The sequence below is a fragment of the Chiloscyllium punctatum genome, chromosome 11, assembly GCF_047496795.1.
Source record: "Chiloscyllium punctatum isolate Juve2018m chromosome 11, sChiPun1.3, whole genome shotgun sequence".
NCBI classification, from domain to species: domain Eukaryota; kingdom Metazoa; phylum Chordata; class Chondrichthyes; order Orectolobiformes; family Hemiscylliidae; genus Chiloscyllium; species Chiloscyllium punctatum.
The window spans coordinates 17,643,892-17,666,711 of NC_092749.1; the positions used below are offsets into that span (position 1 = coordinate 17,643,892).

Genomic DNA, 22,820 nt, shown 5'->3' on the forward strand with positions numbered 1-22,820 from the left:
GAAAATTGTATCTCACAAACTTGATTGAGGTTTTTGAAGAGGTGACCAAGAAAATAGATGAACACAGAGTGGTAGATGTTGTTGACATGGTAGATTTGCTAATAAGATTAAATTACATGGGATCTAGGGAGAGATTGCCAAATGGATACAAAATTGGCTTGATGGTATGAGACAGAGGTTGTAGATGGTTGCTGTTCAGACTGGAAACCTGTGAACAGCAGTGTGCTGCAGTGATCAGCGCTGGGTCCGCTGTTTGTCATTTATATAAACTATGTGGATGAGAATAGGAGGCCTGGTCAGTAAGTTTGCAGATGAAACCAAAACTGGTGGCATAGCAGACAGTGAAGAAAGGTAGCTAAGAGTACAATGGGATCTTGATCAACTGGACAAGTGAGCCGAGAAATGGCATATGGAGTTTAGATAAATGCAAGGTGTTGCATTTTGGTAAGACAAACCAGGGCAGGATGTAACAGTTAATGGTAGGGTCCTGAGGACTGTAGGTACATAGTTCCTGTCAGGTGGACAGCATGGTGAAGAAGGAGCTTGGCACACTTGCCTTCATTGGTGAGAGCATTGAGTACAGGAATTGAGATGTCATGTTATGACTCTATGATACATTGGTAAGGCCATATTTGGAGTACTGTGTGCAATACCGGTTGTCTTGGTGTGGAAAAGATGTTATTAAACTGAAAAGGGTGCAAAGAAGATTTACGTATGTTACCAAGACTGGAGGGTTTGAATTATTAGGAGACACTGCATAGGCTGGGACCTTTCTTGGTGGAACATGGAAGGCTGAGGGGCAACCTTTTAGAGGTCTACAAAATAATGAGGTGCATAAATAGGATGAATAGCCAAGGTCTTTTCCCCAGATTGGGGGTGTCGAAAACTGCAGTGCATAGATTTAAGGTGAAAGGGGAAAAAATTAAAAGTGACCTGAGGGGCAATTTTTCCACACAGAAGATGGTGCCAATCTGGAACAGCTGCCCAGAGGAAGTGGTTGATGCAAGTACAATTACAGCATTTAAAAGACATTTGCACAGGTACATGAATAGGAAACGTTGAGAGGAGTATGGGCCAAATGCAGGCAAATGAGACTAGTTCAGTTTAGGAAAACTTAGTAGGCATGGACGAGTTGGACGAAGGCTCTGATTCTAAGTGGGGATCATCTCCAATGTTCCCTTTGTTGCCTAAACACTGGGCCAATAGTGATCGTGCAATTTGGATGTTAACTCCTCAATACTATTCTAGAGAATCTGATGGGTAAGGTATTGGAGGACCAAGACAACAATTTTATTATTTATTAACCTTAAGAAAGAGAATCTAGTGAACTTTACGGTAATCAAATTCTGTACTTGTTTCCAGTTCAGTTAGATTTATTTTTAATGACGAAGTCTGCTGATGTCCCTAGCCTGATTCATGGTTAGTGACTAATTTGTCACTTCGCCCAGGGTTAATATAATTCAATACGATTTCCTGAAATAAAAACCTCCAGCCAGTACACCATTTGTTTAAAACTACAAATTCAACTCTTGAGATTTCATGCATGACCTTATAACATTATTTCATAACTTATTTTTATATCAGTCCTAATTCCATTTCAAAGAATATCTGTGATTCGGGTGGACAGACAGTGATGACAGATATTCCAAGTTTAAGTCAGAGCCTGAGATATCAGAAACTCAGCTGAACTGGTGGCTGCTCCAGTGATATCCTTAAATTAGAGTGGGAGTGTGCCAGAGAGGCCATGGGTTTTCAGTTCAACTGAAATATTTTCAGACGTAAATAGAATGGGAAGCAACTTCAGACAGTTTGAAATTTATTATCCAGAGAAGTAGAACAAACATAAGAACACTGATATATGGGAACTGAGAAATGCCCGTTTGACAAATTCAACATTGCCTAGCAATCGCAAAATCCGAGCCAGTTACTTTTCCAGTGTGACGAGGAATTATGCACAGGAAGTCTGCATGTTGAAGACACCAAGGAATTGCTCAGAAACTGAAGATTCCATTGGCCAATTTCACTATGCCTGTAACACTTTAAAAGACTCTATTTAAATCAGAGAATTTGGAGTGGTCAATGAAATTAAGTAAATAGTTAATTTGGAAAAGTTAGACTATTAAATATATAATCTAACTCTGGAGTAGCTTTCAACTGACCTATATAGTTGAGGCACACACACCACCCAAAACCTTCTCCACTCCATTTCCACCCCCAGATCCTGACCTAACATCCCTCTCTACGCACAGATCCAACCCTATTTAACCAGCTCTGAATCGACCCCCAATTTATCCACTCCAAGCCCAACATCCCCCTCCATCTCCCCCTAGTTCTACCACGGACCTGGTCACCCCTGTTCCTCCGTGCACCTGAACTGCCAGCGCCCCCCAACATTCCAGACCTGATCCCAATTCACCCCAGGAGCTAACCCCAATCCCTAAACTTCCTCATTGGAGCCAACCACCCTTCATCCAATCTGCACCCGATCTGCCTCAACCCCCTCATGTACCAGTCCTGCCTTCCACCATAAAGGACAAAATCTGCCTCTCTATAGTCTCCAGGATTAACCCACTTTTCCCACACCATTGAAAGTAACCAGCCCAAAATAGCATTGATCCTCCCTACTCCTGATTTTTCCAAACCCCTCCTGCCCAACCTAACTTAAATACTACATTGCATGCCTGCCTCCTGGCTACAGGCATCCTACTCACCCATCTAGCACCCTTCTGTGTCATTCCTACATCTACCAAGCTGCCAAAATATCCAGTGAGCACCCTTGCACTTCATCCAGCTGGCACTTTACCCCTTACCCATTTGGCACCATACCATCCTGGCAGTGCAAAATCACACTTACCTATATACTTACCAGTGGGTGCAACTGTCAAAGTGGCTGCCAGTGATTCTGGACTTCTCCATTTCAGAATGCAGCAGCTGACAGCTATGAAAAGAAGGCAAGGTTTGCTTCCCCTGGACAATTTTTTGCTACAAGAGAACTGTCAAAATAGAAGTACAGCTCTGCATTTCTTAGTGAACCCTGATGGGAATCTCCTGTTAAGAATGTAGAGTTCTCTTATTTCATAAAAAAAGGGCTGAGTGGCAATCTAAAAAATAATGGACGGGATTTTCCAAAGAGTAGCAATCCACATGTCACTGTCACTCCTCAGAAAATCCAATCCTTTTCTTTGAAAGTGACTGTTACAAAACATAAAATCTTTAAAGTATCAAATCTTTTTTGAGTAAGACATTCTTAAAGCTCACAAATTAATTGAACTGTGATAACGATTTTTGAGTGAGATTAAAGCATCACAGGCAAGGCCAGCACTTGCTGCTCATCCCTAACTGCCCCTCAAACTGAGTGACAACCAGATAACACTTGAGGAAGTTAAGAGTCAACCACATTGCTGTGGGTCTGGAGGCAAAGTAGGTCAGACCAGACAAAGATGGCAGACTTCATTCCCTAATGATTAGAACCAGATGTTTTTTTTATGGCAATTAATGTTGGTTTCCTGCTCACTATTACTGGGACCAGCTTTCAACTGCAGAATTATTAATTGAAGTCTAATTTCACTGGCTCCCATGGTGGAATATGAAGTCATGCCCTTAAAGCATGATACTGGATTAGTGGTGCTGGAAGAGCACAGCAGTTCAGGCAGCATCCAACGAGCAGCGAAATCAACGTTTCGGGCAAAAGCCCTTCATCAGGAATAAAGGCAGTGAGCCTGAAGCATGGAGAGATAAGCTAGAGGAGGGTGGGGGTGGGGAGAGAGTAGCATAGAGTACAATGGGTGAGTGGGGGAGGAGATGAAGGTGATAGGTCAGGGAGGAGAGGGTGGAGTGGATAGGTGGAAAAGAAGATAGGCAGGTCGGACAAGTCAAGGAGACAGTAACTGAGCTGGAAGCTTGAAACTAGGATGAGGTGGGGGAAGGGGAGATGAGGAAGCTGTTGAAGTCCACATTGATGCCCTGGGGTTGAAGTGTTCCGAGGCGGAAGATGAGGCGTTCTTCATCCAGGCGTCTGGTGGTGAGGGAGCGGCGGTGAAGGAGGCCCAGGACCTCCATGTCCTTGGCAGAGTGGGAGGGGGAGTTGAAATGTTGGGCCACGGGGCGGTTTGGTTGATTGGTGCGGGTGTCTCGGAGATGTTCCCTAAAGCACTCTGCTAGGAGGCGCCCAGTCTCCCCAATGTAGAGGAGACCGCATCGGGAGCAACGGATACAATAAATGATATTGGTGGATGTGCAGGTGAAACTTTGATGGATGTGGAAGGCTCCTTTAGGGCCTTGGATAGAGGTGAGGGAGGAGGTGTGGGCACAGGTTTTACAGTTCCTGCGGTGGCAGGGGAAAGTGCCAGAATGGGAGGGTGGGTCGTAGGGGGGTGTGGACCTGACCAGGTAGTCACGGAGGGAACGGTCTTTGCGGAAGGCGGAAAGGGGTGGGGAGGGAAATATATCCCTGGTGGTGGGGTCTTTTTGGAGGTGGCGGAAATGTCGGTGGATGATTTGGTTGATGCGAAGGTTTGTAGGGTGGAAGGTGAGCACCAGGGGCGTTCTGTCCTTGTTACGGTTGGAGGGGTGGGGTCTGAGGGCGGAGGTGCGGGATGTGGACGAGATGCGTTGGAGGGCATCTTTAACCACGTGGGAAGGGAAATTGCGGTCTCTAAAGAAGGAGGCCATCTGGTGTGTCCTATGGTGGAACTGGTCCTCCTGGGAGCAGATACGGCGGAGGCGGAGAAATTGGGAATACGGGATGGCATTTTTGCAAGAGATAGGGTGGGACGAGGTGTAATCCAGGTAGCTGTGGGAGTCAGTGGGTTTGTAAAAAATGTCAGTGTCAAGTCGGTCGTCACTAATGGAGATGGAGAGGTCCAGGAAGGGGAGCGAGGTGTCAGAGATAGTCCAGGTAAATTTAAGGTCAGGGTGGAGGGCTTTTGCCCGAAACGTTGATTTCGCTGCTCGTTGGATGCTGCCTGAACTGCTGTGCTCTTCCAGCACCACTAATCCAGTATTTGATTTTCAGCATCTGCAGTCATTGTTTTTACCTTCAAGCATGAGCCTAGCCTCTGGTTAATAGTCTAATGACATTGTCACAAAGCCACCATTTCCCCTTCGTAGCTCTAACAGAGTAAAACATCACAAATAAAGTAACGTATAATAATGAGCCATGTGAATTATAACTTTCAATATTGGTTACATAGATAAGATTCATTAAAAACAAACAAGATCATTATGAAAGATGTTTAAATACAATGATCAAAGTCCAATTATTTTTCCATCTTCAAATCTGCATAATTCCATGCCAGCAACTGAATATTAGGCTTCTGGTACCTGTATTAAGTAGCAGCTGTAAGGTTACAAACTGAAGTAGCAAAGTTGACTTGCAGTCCCCTCTTTTGGATCAGAGTGGTGCTGGAAAAGCACAGCAGGTCAGGCACCATCCGAGGAGAAGGAAAATCAACTAGGCAAAAGTGAGGACTGCAGATGCTGGAAATCAGGTCAGGCTGTGCTTTTCCAGCACCACTCTGATCTGAACTCTGGTTTCCAGCATCTGCAGTCCTCACTTTTGCCTTGGAGTCCCATCTTCCCAAGCTCTCTGAGATGAAGCTCCTCATTTCCACTCCACATATTCTGCTTGAAATTTATCCAAGGTCTCAATACAGCTAGGTCAGGAAATGGTGGTCACAAATCCAAAAACCTAGCATTTTCAGATACACAGCATTCTAATAGCATGTGTGGTGGTAGGTTGCTGCCGACAGTTGGTCATTCTACTGCATGTTTAAACAATTGGACAACAAAAGGTGGGCCCAATTTCAGCATGGCAAGACCCTGGTCCAAATTCAACCCTGATCCAAATTCAAGAACTTGAAAATAATCCCAAAACAGACAAATACTGACATGTTGGGCTTTCAACTAGTTTGGTTCCATATCTGACAAATCAGTCTAAACCTAACCAGATGCTGGCAAAACATTTTGTTGTTCTGTATGTGCAATTTTATGTGTTGGACATGCTAAAGAACGTCTTTAAAAAATTGGCTTTAGGGTGTGATTAGGGTGCAGGGTAGGATGAGTGCAGAAATCCAAACATGCAAAATTTTATATGAATACTAACTGCATTACATGATATATAGAACAAGGAGGGAATTTTGGTACTTGCCGCAATTATATTGCTGAAAATGTTCCAATCATCTGAAGTCTGATAGAAGGTGGACCATGGTAGCTTAAAAATGGACTTGGGCACTTCAGACAGAAAAAAATAAACCCCTACCATGTGGGCATCAGATCTAATTTGGAAAGTAGGTGAAACTCTCAAGAATTTCCCATAATAAAGAATGGTTTTGGATCTTGTTCAGAAAGCTGACCTAATGAAAATGCAAAAGCACACAAATTTAAAACAGACCATAGCATGCTTTATCCAGACTTTTATAACCATTTTAACCATGTCTGCTTTTCTAAAATTATCATTTATTTTGCTAGTTTAGAAAATATTCTTCTATTTCTGTTGTTCTACCTATGGAGAAGACATTATATTTAATAATATTTACTCATAACAAACTGCAAAGGAGATTTTATAATCATATCTTTGTATTTGTGACAATAGAATGTAACATCACAGGTACAAAATAAACAAATGCATAAAGGTTATCTAGTCAGTAACACAGGAAAAAGAAACGACTGTAATACAAGTGGTATGGGAGAGAATGAAAAAGACAAAAAGAATGATGGGCAGAAGATGCATCCAGAAGTTCACCATATTCAAATGGAAAATGTGAGATGGTACAGGTTGCTTGCATCTGTATTATTACCAAAGCCTTTAGAAGAATAGAAAATTGGAGCATGTCAGTAACCATATTCCCAACTAACATCACACCATGAAGAGATATCTGTAGGTACATGTCACAGCTTAAACTGGTTTTCTGAGAATCTGGACACCACTGGGTGTGCTAACTAGGAGTGCACTGGTGTACATATTAGGTGTTTAATACATCTGTACAGTTCTGATAATCACCTCCCAAATCAGGGCCTACCTTTTATGCACCTGGATGGTGCAATCTCTCAAATCATTTGAGCCCCTGCCAGAAGGCCAAGATAACTCTGAGAAAAATCGCACCCTCTGTGACTAATGGTGCTTTCTCTCTCCCTTATTCTTCCTCAACTTTCCAGCATAATACAGAAGAAGGTCAAAAGCTGCTATAGTTTTTTGGAGAGATTGAATGCTCTTTTGGAGAGGTAAAAAATAATTGTGAATAGGTCTAGGGACATATTTGGAAAATGTAAAGATAAGGTATCCTTTGGCACTGTTAAAACTGACTGTATATAAAATGGTTATACATACTGGAACTGTCAAGCTGCATAGGGAATTACCCAGTTTTAAAGACATTTAAATCACTTGGCCTTTAGTTTTTTTTAGAAAAACTGCAATTACAAATATAAAAAGAGCCTGCTATTTCACACTGTCTGTTGATATATGCCTGAGAAATATCGTTTTAGGATTTGTGCTGTATGACTGATTTCACAATCTATTATCACAGTTGCATGTTGATTAGTGCACAGTTTGAGGACATCTCCGAGTCTTTGGAAAGTCTTTGAAAGACAGCTATGAGTATAGATGCTTGTGTTTATAAGAACAAAGTCATTGAAAGAAGTTAAATGTAGCAAATGGGTTGTTAATCGATGGGAATTCTTTTCTTAATCGTAAACTTATGAATAGACACTTTAGATTTTTATTTTCGTTCAGCTCAGCATGGGTTCTGAGCTCCGCCCATTTTGGATATTGGACAAGTTGTCATGAAGGGTGTAAGGGCAAAAGATGATGGGAGGGAGCAAGGTTCATATGGGTCAGTACTAAAAAAAATGCAGTGTATATAGTTTATCATGTAGGGCATGAGGGCTAAGGACTGATTGAGGTCATGAGATCAAGAGTATGAGGAGCCATGGAAGATAGATGAGAAATGAGGTGAAATAGAATGGCATGGATGGAGAGGGTTTGAGGCTGTTGTTTTTTGTTCCATTTTCACAAAGTACTAGAGCACTTGGCAATCCCTGTAGATGCCTTTAAACTCTTTCTAGGGTGGTGAACCCAATTCCAGTTACTGTCACTCTCTCCCCACCCAATCATATTGCCCACCCCAGCTCCAGATCCAAACTCCTATTGGGGTACTTTGTCCTCAATCAGATTTGCAGAGAAAGACATTTCCTTCACTAAATTCAGAATCTAGCCTCCTAGACTACGATTCATAAAGGTATAACTCTTTTGAGTTACACATTACAAGTGTCTTTTTTAGGGTTCTTGAATTTTACTGATTTCCATAACTTCTGAGCATAATCTCCATATCCTCCATTTCTCTAACAATCAAAAAAACCTTCCATCCACCACCAATCCCCCCCAACACACAGACAGCTCATTTTCACAACTTTATACCCTTTTTACATCTTTGCCTTCCTTTCTCTACTATTAGAAGTCCCTTGTCTTAATCCCCAAACACCCTTGCAATCTCTTCCACTTGCTCCTCCTTTGCCTCCATCTGCAGCATTGAAAAATCATAATTTTCCAACCCCTGTCAGTTCTGAACAAGAGTCATATCAGACCCAAATAATTAACTCTATTCTCTGCCCATAGGTACTGTCAGAACTGTTGGGTTTCTCCAGCATATTCTGTTTTTTGTGTCAGATTTGTATTATTTGCAATATCTTGCTTTTATTAATGCTGAACTTTCCTCCAATTGCCATACTTTCAATTGGTTTTCCATAATTACTAATTCTTGGTTCTGCTGCTATTAAGAGTTGTGAAGATGAGAATATCTTTTGCAGTTTTTATGGCACTGTTTGACTTAGATGAGGTAGACAGATTGGCAGAAAATACAGATGCCACCCATGATATTTTGTCCATTAGCATCACCAGGAATGGCTTTTATTGGCACATCCATAAGTCTGGGCTATGTCAAAGATAGCGTGTCTTAATGGCTCTGCTTCACAAGGTAAGCCACCACACAAAAGATCCCATGATGCTGTTTTCAAAGAAAATCATGAGTTCTCACAGCATCCTGTCATCCATCCTCTTTCAATGCACCAAAACAAAAAACAGAATAAATGGATTATTCATTTTTCCACTGCTTATGGGATATTGCTACTTGAAGCTGACTATCTATGTTCTATATTTCAAAAGTAATTCATTGCATGAAGTATGACAATAATTCAGTGTGACAACTGCGAGTATTATTTACCCCCACTTTGGAGAGATGAAGTTCTAAAAGAAAACAAGACTGTTGTCAGGCCATATACCTTGAGGGCAAGAATGAAGCTATCACCTTCATCAGATATATTTTGGGCTAATAATGCTTCCAACCTGAGACAAAAGGAGAAAGAACAGCCATTGGAGTATATTATCCTGTGTTCTTTATTTGAGCAAAAGGTGGTACGAATATAAGTCAGCATTGCTTTCACCCAGATCTACTTTTTTGCTAAATATAGTCGAGGAAAATATACCCTATGATGTCTGCCTTGAGGAATAAAAAGATGATGGGCCAAGCATATGTTTTCCCTGTTGAATAAATGAAAGTAAACACTCATAGTGTGCATTAACTTGAGGCAAAGAAACTCTGGCGTTAAGTTATTTAACTTGGCAGCTACAAAGAAACCTAAGGCAGCCAAAGCAGTAATGGCAAAAGCTATAATTCATTACTTTTTTTTCACTCTGTCCCTCTTGTAAAGAATTGCAGAGTGTACAAATATATATTGCATATATACATTTAGAATTATATTTATAAAAGAAGCTAAATTGCTTTCAGTGCACTAAAGTTAATTTCAGAATCTGTTACTCGGATAGAGATATCTGTGCAGTATTCACCTCTTGTAGAGGGCTATAATATAGCTGTAATCCAAAAAAAAGTGCAAATCCCAACATGGTAATTAATTGAGACATTGAAAATACTAGCCTCACCAGTAAAGATCACAAAACTATCAGATTATTGTAAAATCTCACCAATGTCCTTTAGAAGGCAAAATCTGCTATCCTTTCTTGGACTGGCCTATATGTAAATTCAAACTAACAGTAATGTGGTTGCCTCTCAACTGCCAAGGAAATGGCTCAGCAAAGCACTCAGTTGTATGCAGCTCATCAGTATCTGCTCAAGGACAAACAGAGACAGGCAAGAATTGCAGGCCTTGCCTGCTGGCTCTGCCAATGATGCTCATCTCCCAGTTACAAATACTACAAAAAATATTAAGTGTTTGTACTTTATAAAAGGATACAGGAATAAAAGTCATTCACTGCAGACAGGCAACTAATCTCCTGAGTGTCAGACATCTTGAATTTGGCAACCAATTTGCTTTTGCTCTTCCTTTTGTAACTAGATAAAGAAGATATGTTAGCAACAAATCATTGCTTTATTTATCACAAGTTCAAAGCAAATAAGTATGAGGTAATACATTTTGGTAAAAAGAACATGGAGAAACAATATAAAATGAAACTTGCTATGCCAAAGGGTGCTCAGGAGCAGACTGACTCTCTGTGTACGTGTGCATAAATGATTAAAGGTAGCAGGACATAAATCATAGAATCTCTACAGTGTGGAAGCAGGCCATTCCACCATTTTGGGTCCACAACGACCCTCTGAAAAGCATCACACCCAGACACCATACCCCTACCTATCCTGTAACCCTGCATGGCTAATCCAGGTAGCCTGCACATCCCTGAACACTATGGGCAATTTAATATGGCCAATACACCTATCTTGGCCATAGTCATAGAGACATAGAGAATGTACAGCACGGAAACAGACGCTGGGTTCCAACCCGTCCATGCCGACCAGATATCCCAACCCAATTGAACTGTGGGAGGAAACCAGAGCACCCAAAGGAAACCCACATAGACATGGAGAGAATGTGCAAACTCCACACAGACAGTTGCCTGAGGCTGGAATTGAACTTGGGTCCCTGGCACTGGGAGGCAACAGCGCTAACCACCGAGCCATAAGGAACAGAAATGATAAAACCATCCAACCAAAAGTAAACATTAGCGGCAGCCTTCACAGCTTCACCATTTCATCCTCCGCCCCATTGTGCTGCTCTTGATAAAGAGCGTGGGGTTTTCTATCACACCACCTGACGCATTTTTTCTTTTCTATATACTCATGGAATGTAGGCAATGTTGGCAAAGGTGGCAATTAATTGTCTATCTCTATATATATCTGGATACACCCCAATCAAAAGAATTTGTTCATATTTTCTACATTCTTAAACTAATTTGCAATCTATACAGGAATAATACTGTATAGATTATAAATTAGTTTAATAATACAGGAAAAATATACGTGTTTTTTACATCTTCAAAATTGGAAGTTTAAAAGAGGGAACATTAAGAGGGATATAAGTAACCCTAAGAACTATTTCTAACTCTTTCTTGAAACATTCAATTTTTTGGCCTCAAATGCTTTCTGTGGCAAAAGAATTCCACAGCATGAAGATATTTCTCCTCACCTTAGTCCAAAATGTTTACTCCATATCCTTAAACTGTGACTGTGGTTCTGGACTCCCCAGGATCAGGAATCCCACTTGCGGTTATTCTGTCCAGTTCTGTTAGAATTGGACAGTTTCTAAGAGAACCCCTTTCATTCTTATAAACTCCAGGGAACTTAGTTCAAATCAATCTAGTCTCTCTGTATAGGACATTTGTGAGGCCACTTTTGGAATATTGCATATAATTCTGGCCACCCTTCTGTAGTAAAGATGTTGTTAAATTTGAGAGGATATGGCCAGGACTAGAGGGTTTGAGTTAGAAGGAGATGCTGAATCGCCTGGGCCCTTTTTCCCCTAGAGCATCAGAAGCTGACCTTATAGAGGTTTATTAAATCATGAGGGGCATGGATAGAGTGAATAGATACCCTTTTTCCTGGGTGGGGGAGTCCAAAAATAGATGGCATAGATATAAGGTGAGATGGGAAAGGGATCCTATGGGCAATGTTTTCACACAGAGGATGGTGAGTGTTTGGAATGAGCTGCCAGAGGAAGTGGTGGAGGTGGGTACAATCACAGTATTTAAAAGGCACTTCGATGGGTATATGAAGAGGAAGGTTTTAGAAGAATGTGGGTCAAATGTTGGCAAACGAGATGAGGTCAGATTGGAATGTCTAGTTGGTATGGACAAGTTGAACCGAAGGGACTGCTTGCATGTGGTATGATTCTATGACTCTAAGAGTAGAAATCCCAAACTGTACTCCACCCTAAGCATAACTTTAGGATAAATTCCTAAGAAAAGCCCTTAAAGCAACATGGCATATGAATAATTCCATTAGGTGCTCTCAGCATAAATCTGTGACCAGTTAACTGCCTTCCTCTTTGCAGGGGACATCTCCCCCATCCTGGCCAAGATAGAGAAAAACGAAAAGATCATATCTATACACTACTAAGTTCTGATCTAAATATTGTGGTCAATACTGAAGTACAACACGAAAAATAAAGGGGCCTTCCCTTCTTTACTAATGACCAATATTTAATGAGCTTCAGTAATTTTGTAGAAATCCTCTGCAATAGTACTGATTTATAAAACAAATGATTTAAGCTGTAATAGTGGATAATGTTGTCTTTTAGTAAAAACCAAAAGGAGGAAAACCGTGACTCAGCAGTCCCTTTTACATTTCTGTTGATGACTCTTTCTACTGACTTCTTATTTTTCTCTTTCACTAAATGGAAATAAAAATTAGTAGACACATGAAACAGGCTGCCAAGCAAGATGCAGACTCATCTTCAGTCACTCCTTTGATGGAGAAAGTAACTTAGATGTTTAACTGTAAGTATCTCACAGATTTCTACACAGCTGCATTTAATCTGCAGGCCATCCAATTCTAAATTGATTATTTCTTTGTAACCAGTGAAATTGCAAAAACAAGTCAAGTTGATACCCAGAAGAATGCATTTGGCAGTCAAATTAAAATACAAAGCCAATAAGCACTCATGGTATTTCTGCTTGAGTCACTGGATAAGCTATTAATGAAGTATTCAACCAGAACTAAGGGCAAAATAGCAAGTTGTAGTAAACCCAAGGAGACTGCACTGTGGTCTCAGTTCTAAATTATTATTCACCGAGCAGTAAGGCTGAAGCTCACTTCACTTTTCTCAGAATCATATAATCTCTACAGTGCAGAAAGAAGCCATTTGGCCCATCGAATCTGCGCCAATCCTCTAATGAGCATTTCAACCAGATCCAGCCCCAACTCTCCATTCCTGTAACCACACATTTACCAAGGCCAATCCACCTAGCTTACACATTCATGGACACTAAGGGGCAATTTAGCACGGCCAATCCACCTAACCTCCACATGTTTGGAGTGTAGAGGAAACCAGAGCACCCAGAGGAACCCCACACAGATAGATGGAGAACATGCAAACTGGTGTAATGTGAGCAATGGAAGAAAGTGACACAGAGTCACTCAGGGCTGTAATCCAAGTTGGATCCCTGGCACCAAAAATCTATGGTTATAAACATTCAATTGAGTTCAACAGTATGAAAGCATTACAGATCCCTTGTGAGGCTGTGGTAGTATCACAGAAAAGGCCATTTGGCCCATTATGCATCTGTTAGGTCTTTTGAAAGAGCTATCTAATTAGTTTCACACCCTTGTTCTTTCTTCCTAGCCCTGAAAATCTCCCCTTTTCAAGTACTTATCCAACTACCATTAGAAAGTTGCAATTGCACCTGTTTCCACTATACCTTTGGGCAGTGAGGTGGATAGATGGAAACTGGCCCACCCTGGTGTAATGTGAGCAATGGAAGAAAGTTGGGAAAATGCAGAGAGAATGAAGAAAATCGGAATCTCAATGTCCAGGGAATCTTTAACAAATTGCCCCTTAAGCCTAAAATGGCAACTCCAAAATTTTGCCATTGTGGTAACTAGCCTATTTCCATGCATTTACATAGAACATAGAACATAGAAGAATACAGCGCAGTACAGGCCCTTTGGCCCTCAATGTTGCGCTGATCCAAGCCCACCTAACCTACACTAGCCCACTATCCTCCATATGCCTATCCAACGCCCGTTTAAATGCCCATAAGGAGGGAGAGTCCACCACTGCTACTGGCAGGGCATTCCATGAACTCACGACTCACTGAGTAAAGAATCTACCCCTAACATCTGTCCTATACCCACCACCCCTTAATTTAAAGCTATGCCCCCTCGTAATAGCTGACTCCATACGTGGAAAAAGGTTCTCATGGTCAACCCTATCTAAACCCCTAATCATCTTGTACACCTCTATCAAGTCACCCCTAAACCTTCTTTTCTCCAATGAAAACAGCCCCAAGTGCCTCAGCCTTTCCTCATACGATCTTCCTACCATACCAGGCAACATCCTGGTAAACCTCTTCTGCACCCGTTCCAGTGCCTCCACATCCTTCCTATAGTATGGCAACCAAAACTGCACACAATACTCCAGATGCGGCCGCACCAGAGTCTTATACAACTGCAACATGACCTCAGGACTCCGGAACTCAATTCCTCTACCAATAAAAGACAGTACGCCATATGCCTTCTTCACCGCACTATTTACCTTTGTGGAAACTTTCAAAGATCTGTGTACATGGACACCAAGATCCCTCTGCTCATCCACACTACCAAGTATCCGACCATTAGCCCAGTACCCAATCTTTTTGTTACTCATACCAAAGTGAATCACCTCACACTTACCCACATTGAACTCCATTTGCCATCTTTCTGCCCAGCTCTGCAGCTTATCTATATCCCGCTGTAACCTGACACATCCTTCCTCACTGTCAACAACTCCACCAACTTTCGTATCATCCGCAAACTTGCTCACCCAACCTTCTAGCCCCTCCTCCAGGTCATTTATAAAAATGACAAACAGCAATGGTCCCAAAACAGATCCTGGCGGAACACCGCTCGTAACTGCACTCCAAGATGAACCTTTACCATCAACTACTACCCTCTGTCTTCTTCCAGCCAGCCAATTCCTAATCCAAACCTCCAACTCACCCTCAATGCCATACCTCTGTATTTTTTGCAGTAGCCTACCATGGGGAACCTTATCAAACGCCTTACTAAAATCCATATGCACATCTACCGCTTTACCCTCGTCCACCTCCTTAGTCACCTTCTCAAAGAATTCAATAAGTTTTGTGAGGCACGACCTGCCCTTCACAAAACCATGCTGACTATCCTTGATCACATTATTCCTATCCAGATGTTCATAAATCCTATCCCTTACAATTCTCTCTAAGACTTTGCCCACAACAGAAGTGAGGCTCACCGGCCTATAGTTACTAGGGTTATCCCTACTCCCCTTCTTGAACAAGGGAACCACATTTGCTAGCCTCCAGTCTTCTGGCACTATTCCTGTAGACAAATGAGGACATAAAAATCAAGGCCAATGGCTCTGCAATCTCCTCCCTTGCTTCCCAGAGAATCCTGGGATAAATGCCATCAGGCCCAGGGGACTTATCTATTTTCACCCTTTCCAGAATTCCCACACCTCTTCCCTACATACCTCAAAGCCGTCCATTCTAATTAATTGTGACTCAGTATTCACATCGGCAACAATGTCCTGTTCCTGAGTGAATACTGATGGAAAGTATTCATTCAGTATCTCCCCAATCTCTTCAGCCTCCACACGCAACTTCCCACTAATATCCTTGACTGGACCTATTCCTACCCTAGTCATTCTTTTATTCCTGACATACCTATCGAAAGCCTTAGGGTTTTCCCTAATACTACCAACTAAGGATTTTTCATGTCCCCTCCTTGCTGCTCTTAGCTCTCTATTCAGAACCTTCCTGGCTACCTTATAACACTCAATCGCCCCAACTGAACCTTCACGCCTCATCTTTACATAGGCCGCCCTCTTCCATTTAACAAGGGATTCCAATTCCTTATTAAACCACGGCTCCCTCACACCTCCCTCCCTCCCTCACCCTTTCCTCCCTGCCTGACAGGTACATACTTATCTAGGACACTCAATAGTTGCTCCTTGAACAAGCTCCACATATCAATTACGCCCTTGCCTTGAAGCCTACTTTTCCAAGCCATGCATCCTAAGTCATGCCTCACCGCATCATAATTTCCCTGCCCCCAGCTATAACTCTTGCCCTGCAGTGCACACTTATCCCTCTCCATCACTAGAGTAAAAGTCACCGAATTGTGGTCACTGTCCCCAAAGTGCTCACCTACCTCTAATTCTAACACCTCATTGATATCACAACTGGCTTTATTAATAACCATTTCTATTTCTTTCCTTCCTCAAAAAAGACTCGACAGATCCAAATTCCCAGCATGTTATTCAGAGCTTAGCAGCATACCTGGCATTTAAAACCCTCCAATTGCTTGACCCAGCCATCATCCAATTGTTTCTTCACTACAATGTCCATGTACAACCATAAAACCATAAAATGAAGCATAAGTAGTCCACTCAGCACATCAAGTCTGTTCTTTCATTCAATGAGAATGGTCATCTGATAATCCTCAAATCGACTTTACTCCCTTAATTACATACGCCTTGATTCCCTTACAGAGTAAACGCTTTAATCAAGTGACCCTTCTTTTGAACCTTCTGAAGAAGGGTCACTCGACTCAAAATGTTAACTCTGCTTTCTCTCCACAACTGTTGTCAGACCTGCTGAGTTTGTCCAGCAATTTCTGTTTCTGTTTCAGATTTCCAGCATCTGCAGTTCTTTGTTTCACTGACAGAGTATTTCTGTTATTTTTTAATCTGTAGACATCAAGTAACATCAATCGAAATATATAACTTTTTCAGTCAACTGAGCACTTTTAGATACTTGATCTTGATAACTGCTTGAACAGATAGGCTAATAAAATTGTGAATTAGTCTTTCATTTACCTTCTCCAAAAGCATTTTAAATTGGAACTGACCAAAGACAAAGGAGGGTCTTAAGGAATTAATTATTTATTTAGTCTGTCTCCATTACCTACTATGCCACCCCCTTCAACCTGTAACATTTCCCACTATCCAAGGATCAGCCAAATACTCCAGTTTGTGACATTCTTGACTGGCATTCAGCCAGCATCAGCAGTCACATATGAAATGGAATGCAATTTTAACAAGTTTTAGTTGGATTCAGCAAGATCTGCACATTCTTGGGTTACCCCTCACACATGCTGCTGCTCCAAACTCACAACTACTGAGGCCATTAAAATCAACAGTATAGAATTAGTAGGCCATTAAGAAAATTTCAGTCAGTTCAGATAAATAGCCAGGATGCTAAATTGACAATACAGATGTTATGAAGATGTGGGTGAACTGTTCTTTTAAGAGAGTTAAAAGCTAGCAGTGATAGCACCAAGTGTTCTCAATAAGATACAATGTAACATGTGTTCCAGCTACTGGGGTGGCTAGGGTAGCTGGTTGCCTGGAATATGACGAAACAGATTCGAATTAGGCCAATCAGTTTAAATTATACGCCGAAAAATACCAAATTCCAATCCAGTTTGAATTTAGTATATTGATAATCTTAAAAGCCAATGACACAATCCAATGTTCTGGGGATATAACACCGGGGGAAATTGAACAGTTGAGAGGAGAACTGCCAAGCCACCAGCATGTAAAAAGACTGCCTGAAAAATTGCTTTCTTAAAGATACCTTTATCAATCAGTAACCTGTGAAGCAGAATCCCAAGAAGAAAACAGAAAAAACTGAAAGCTGCCTGGCTTTGAGATAAGAAGTTTGGTTTTGTAAATCTTAATCGGGGGTTTTATCAGACTTGTATTATAGAAGGGAAGGTTAAAGATAGGTTAGAGTAATGAGTTGTAAATAATTGTTAGTTAATTATTCTCTGTTATACTTAAGAAATAAAGTTATTAATTTTTACTTTAAATAGTTCTTGACCTCCCAAATTTTCACAGATTACGGCCCGGGATAAATCCTTTCTGTGTTGCTGGTTTTGAAGTAAGCAAAAGGTTTTACCGCATGTCATAACAGTTATCTATCTTTTACCTTTCGCTCTATAATACTAATCCGATAAAACCCCTGATAAACCCCTGATTAAGATTTACAAAACAAAACTCCTTATCTCAAAATCAGGCTGCTTTCAGTTTTTTCTGTATTCCTGTCTTCTTTTCATCTTCTTGTAGATCCTGCTTCACAGGTTACTGATCAATAAAGATACTTTTAAGAGAGCTATTTTCAGGCAGTCTTTTTACACGCTGGTGGCTTAGCAGTTCTTCTCTCAACGGTTCAATTTTCCCCTGCCTTATACCCCCAAAGCATTGGATTGTGTCATTGGCTTTTAAGATTGTCAATATACTAAATTCAAACTGGATTGGAATTTGGTATTTTCTGGGGTATAATTTAAACTGATTGGCCTAATTTGAATCTGTTTTGTCGTTGCTAGGCAACCAGCTACCCTAGCTATTCCAATAGCTGGAGCACATATTACATTGTATCTTATTGAGAACACTTGGTGCTGTCACTGCTAGTATTTAACTCACTTAAATGTACAGTACACCCACATCTTCGTAACACAGTACCTTAACAGTTTGGCAAAACTGGCATTCTGCTACACCTGAAGAATTATGTAAATCTATAAAATAGCAGAATACCATCAAATCCTGGGCTTCCTCTGAATACTGTTCACCAGAATGCCAACTGTAATATATTCATACTGATATACAAAGCAACACCAACAAAGAATTATCTTCAAGGAAACATCACCACTCTATTCTGAATGATGGCAGTCCAAGATTAGAAGTCAGCCACAACATAGTCTGACAGCCACCAAATGGCAAAGTGTCCACATCATATGCATTAAGGAACATTTTCCAGCTGCTGGCAAACCATTCGTGCTATGTTAATAATTTATATTGCAAAATATTAACATGAACTGTGTTAATACAGTCCAAAATGGGCATCTGTTTATAAAGAACATCTTCCCAACACACCCGCTAGTCAGCTAGAATGTTTGTTGCAGCCACGTAGAGAATGTTTTAGAACTAAGAAAGGAAAATTTACAGCCCAGGAACAGGCCCTTCGGCCTTCCAAGCCTGAGCTGATCCAAATCTACTATCCAAACCTGTCAACCAATTCCTAAGGATCTGTATACCTCTGCTCCCCATCTACTCATGCATCTGTCCAGACGCATCTTAAATGAATCTACCGTGCCTGCCTCTACCACCTCTGCTGGCAACGCATTCCAGACACCCACCACCTTCTGTGTAAAGTACTTGCCACATGTATCCCCCTTAAACCTTTCACCTCTCACCTTGAAAGCATGACTTCTCGTTATTGAATAATTCAGTGTTTCTATTTTGTTTTGAAATCCCTGGACAACACAGTTAAAGAAAAATTCCAACAGGCACTAATAGGTGTCCATAAGTAGCCTCTGCTCCTTTCGTGAATTATTCCTCCAGACAAAGGAAACTCTATTTTATTTTGTCATTGAATACCCAAAGATTCAGGTTAGGTGGGAAACAAACTTATGATTTAAGAACATTCAATAAGATCTACCTTGGGCCTTTCCAAGAAGCTATTTTAGATCAGGCTTATTTAAGAAGATACAAATACAAAAATAGGAGCAAGAGGTGACCTTACAATGTTTTGGACCTGCTCAACTATTCAGTAAGATTAAGGGTGATCTTCAAACTCAATTTCACTCTACAGCTTCCTCACACTTTGCTTGAGAAAATAATCCAGCAATCTCAATTATTAATAAGCTCAATTCACAGCCTTCAGGAGGTAGAGAATTCCAAAGATTCACATATATTTGTCCCCTAAATGGATCACAGATCCATTAACTTCGGTCTATGATCACTAACTCTGGATTTGGCAGGGGAAACAGCCTGTTAACATCTACAATGTCAAGCCCTTTAAGAATTTTACACATTTCAATTAGATCACCATTCATCCAATGAACCTCTATTCAATTTCCTGTCTCCTCTCCTCATTGCCAATGTTCAATATGCTTAGATGTTTCAGTAAGAACAGGGAAGGTGGTAAAAGAGGGGGAGGTGTGGCATTGTTAGTCAAGGACAGTATTATGGTGGCAGAAGGGACGTTTGATGAGGACTACTGAGGTAGTGTGGGCTGAGGTTAGAAACAGGAAAGAAGAGGTCACCCTTTTGGGAGTTTTCTACAGGTCTCCGAAAAATTCCAGAGATGTAGTGGAAAGGGTTGCAAAGATCATTCTGGATAGGAGCAGGGTAGTTGTTATGGGGGACTTTAACTTACCAAATATTGACTGGAAGCGCTATATGTTTGAGTACTTCAGATGGGTCAGTTTTTGTCCAATGTGTGCAGGAGGGTTTCCTGACACAGTATGTAAATAGACCAACAAGAGGCAAAGCCACATTGGATTTGGCACTGGGTAATGAACCCAGCCAAGTGTTAGATTTGGAGGTAGGTGAGCACTTTGGTGATAGTGACCACAATTTGGTATTGTTTACTTTAGCGATGGAAAGAGATCGGTATATATCGCAGAGCTAGAATTATAGCTGGGGGAAGGGCAATTAAGGTGCGATGAAGCATGATTTAGGATGCATAGGATGGGAAAGGAAATGGCAGGGAATGGGCACAATTGAAATGTGGAGCTTGTTCAAGGAACAGCCACTGTGTGTCCTTGATAAGTATATAGGGAGGCAGGGAGGAAGTGGTCAAGTGAGGGAGCCATGGTTTGCTAAAGAAGTTGAATCTCTTGTCAAGAGGAAGAAGGAGACATATATAAAGATGAGACATGAAGGCTCAGTTGGGGCGCTTGCGAGTTAATTGTTAGCTAGGAAGGACCTAAAGAGAGAGGTTAGAAGAGCCAGGAGAGGACATGAGAAGGGTCAAGAAAAACCCAAAAGCTTTCTATAGGTTTATCAGGAATAAAAGAATAACTAGAGTAAGATGAGGGCCAGTCAAGGATAGCAGTGGGAGGTTGTGCGTGGAGTCTGAGGAGATAGGAGAGGAGCTAAATGAATATTTTTTGTCAGTATTCACACTGGAAAAAGGCAGTTTTGTCGAGGAGAATACTGAGATGCAGACTATTAGACTATATAGGATTGAGGTTCATAAGGAAGAGGTGTTTGTAGTTCTGGAAAATGTGAAAATAGGTAAGTCCCCTGGGTTGGATGGGATTTATGGGATTCTCTGGAAGCTTGGGAGAAGACTGCAGAACCTTTGGCTTTGATCTTTATGTCATCATTATCTAGAGGAATAGTGCCAGAAGACTGCAAGATAGCAAATACTGTCCCCTTGTTCAAGAAGGGGAGTAGAGACAGTCCTGGAAATTAGAGACCAGTCAGTCTTACTTCTGTTGTGGGTAAAATGTTGGTAAGGATTAGAAGAGATAGGATTTATAATCTTCTAGAAAGGAATAATTTGATGAGGGATAGTCAACACTGTTTTGTGAAGGATAGGTCGTGCCTCACAAATCTCATTGAGTTCTTTGAGAAGGTGACCAAACAGGTGGATGAGGATAAAGTGGTTGGATGGGTTCCAGTAAAGCGTTTGATAAGGTTCCCCACGGTAGGCTATTTCAGAAAGTACGGAGGCATGGGATTGAAGATAATTTAGCAGTTTGGATCAGAAATTGGCTGGCTGAAAGAAGACAGAGGGTAGTGGTTGATGGGAAATATTCATCCTGAAGTTTAATTACGAGTGGTATACCGCAAGGATCTGTTTTGGGGCCACTGCTGTGTATCATTTTTATAAATGACCTAGATGAGGGCTTAGAAGGATGGGTTAGAACATTTGCAGATGTCACTAAGGTCGGTGGAGTTGTGGACAGTGCTGAAGGATGTTGCAGGTTACAGAGGGACATGTATAAACTACAGAGCTGGACTGAGAGGTGGCAAATGGAGTTTCATAACGGAAAAGTGTGAGGTGTTTCATTTTGGAAGGAGTAACAGGAATAAAGAGTACTGGGCTAATGGTAAGGTTCTTGGCAGTGTGGATGAGCAGAGAGATCTCGGTGTCCTTGTGCATAGATTTCTGAAAGTTGCCACTTGAGTTGTTAGGGTTGTTAAGAAGGCATATGGTGTATTAGCTTTTATTGGTAGAGGGACTGAGTTTTGGAACCATGTGGTCATGTTGCAGCTGTACAAAACTTTGATGCGGCCGCACTTGGAATATTGCGTACAGTTCTGTTCGCCACATTATAGGAAGATGTGGAAGTATTGGAAAGGGTGCACAGGAAATTTACCAGGATGTTGCTTGGTTTGGAGAGAAGGTCTTGTGAGGAAAGGCTGAGAGACTTGAGGATGTTTTCATTAGAGAGAAGAAAGTCAAGAGGTGACTTAATAGAGACATACAAGATGATCAGAGGATTAGATAGGGTGGATAGTGAGAGCCTTTTTCCTTAGATGGTGATGGCTAGCACAAGGGGACATAGCTTTAAATTGAGGGGTGATAGATATAGGACAGATGTCAGAGGTAGTTTCTTTACTCAGAGAGTCGTAAGTGCGTGGAACGCCCTACCTGCAACAGGAGTAGACTTGCCAACTTTAAGGGCATTAAATGCTCATAGGATAAATGGGCCTCAGGTTGGTGCAACATCAAGGGCCAAAGGGCCTGTACTGCACTGTAATGTGTTATGTTTTATGTTAAAATGCATCCTTCTCATGTAGTCTCCTTAACCTATTTCTCCACAGCTTTGACATTGAATTAGAGTGCAATAGAAACAACCTGAGTTAGTCAGTCAACCTCTGAATGCATCTCACTCTGATTTAGTTTTTGTAATTTACATATACTAATACTTCTGGACATAAGTTTGCTCACTGAGCTGGAAGGTTTGTTTTCAGACATTTCGTCACTACGATGTTCACCACCCTGATGGCTCACTGATGATGTTACCTAACATGGTGACAAAATGTCTGCAAACAAACCTTCC

The 22,820-nt window shown here is 41.3% G+C and overlaps 1 protein-coding gene across 7 annotated transcripts in view; it reads right to left on the reverse strand.

The window, feature by feature from the left end:
• wdr27 (WD repeat domain 27) overlaps positions 1 to 22,820 on the reverse strand; it is a 491,161-nt gene that overhangs the window by 382,860 nt on the left and 85,481 nt on the right. For all 7 annotated transcript variants that reach the window (XR_011961786.1, XM_072580377.1, XM_072580375.1 and 4 more), the window contains one exon: positions 10,243 to 10,340. Coding sequence is in view for 6 of the 7 variants with exons in the window: in XM_072580377.1 (XP_072436478.1) it covers positions 10,243 to 10,340 (98 nt within the window). In the remaining variant the exon portion in view is untranslated. The remainder of the gene's footprint in view (positions 1 to 10,242; positions 10,341 to 22,820) is intronic.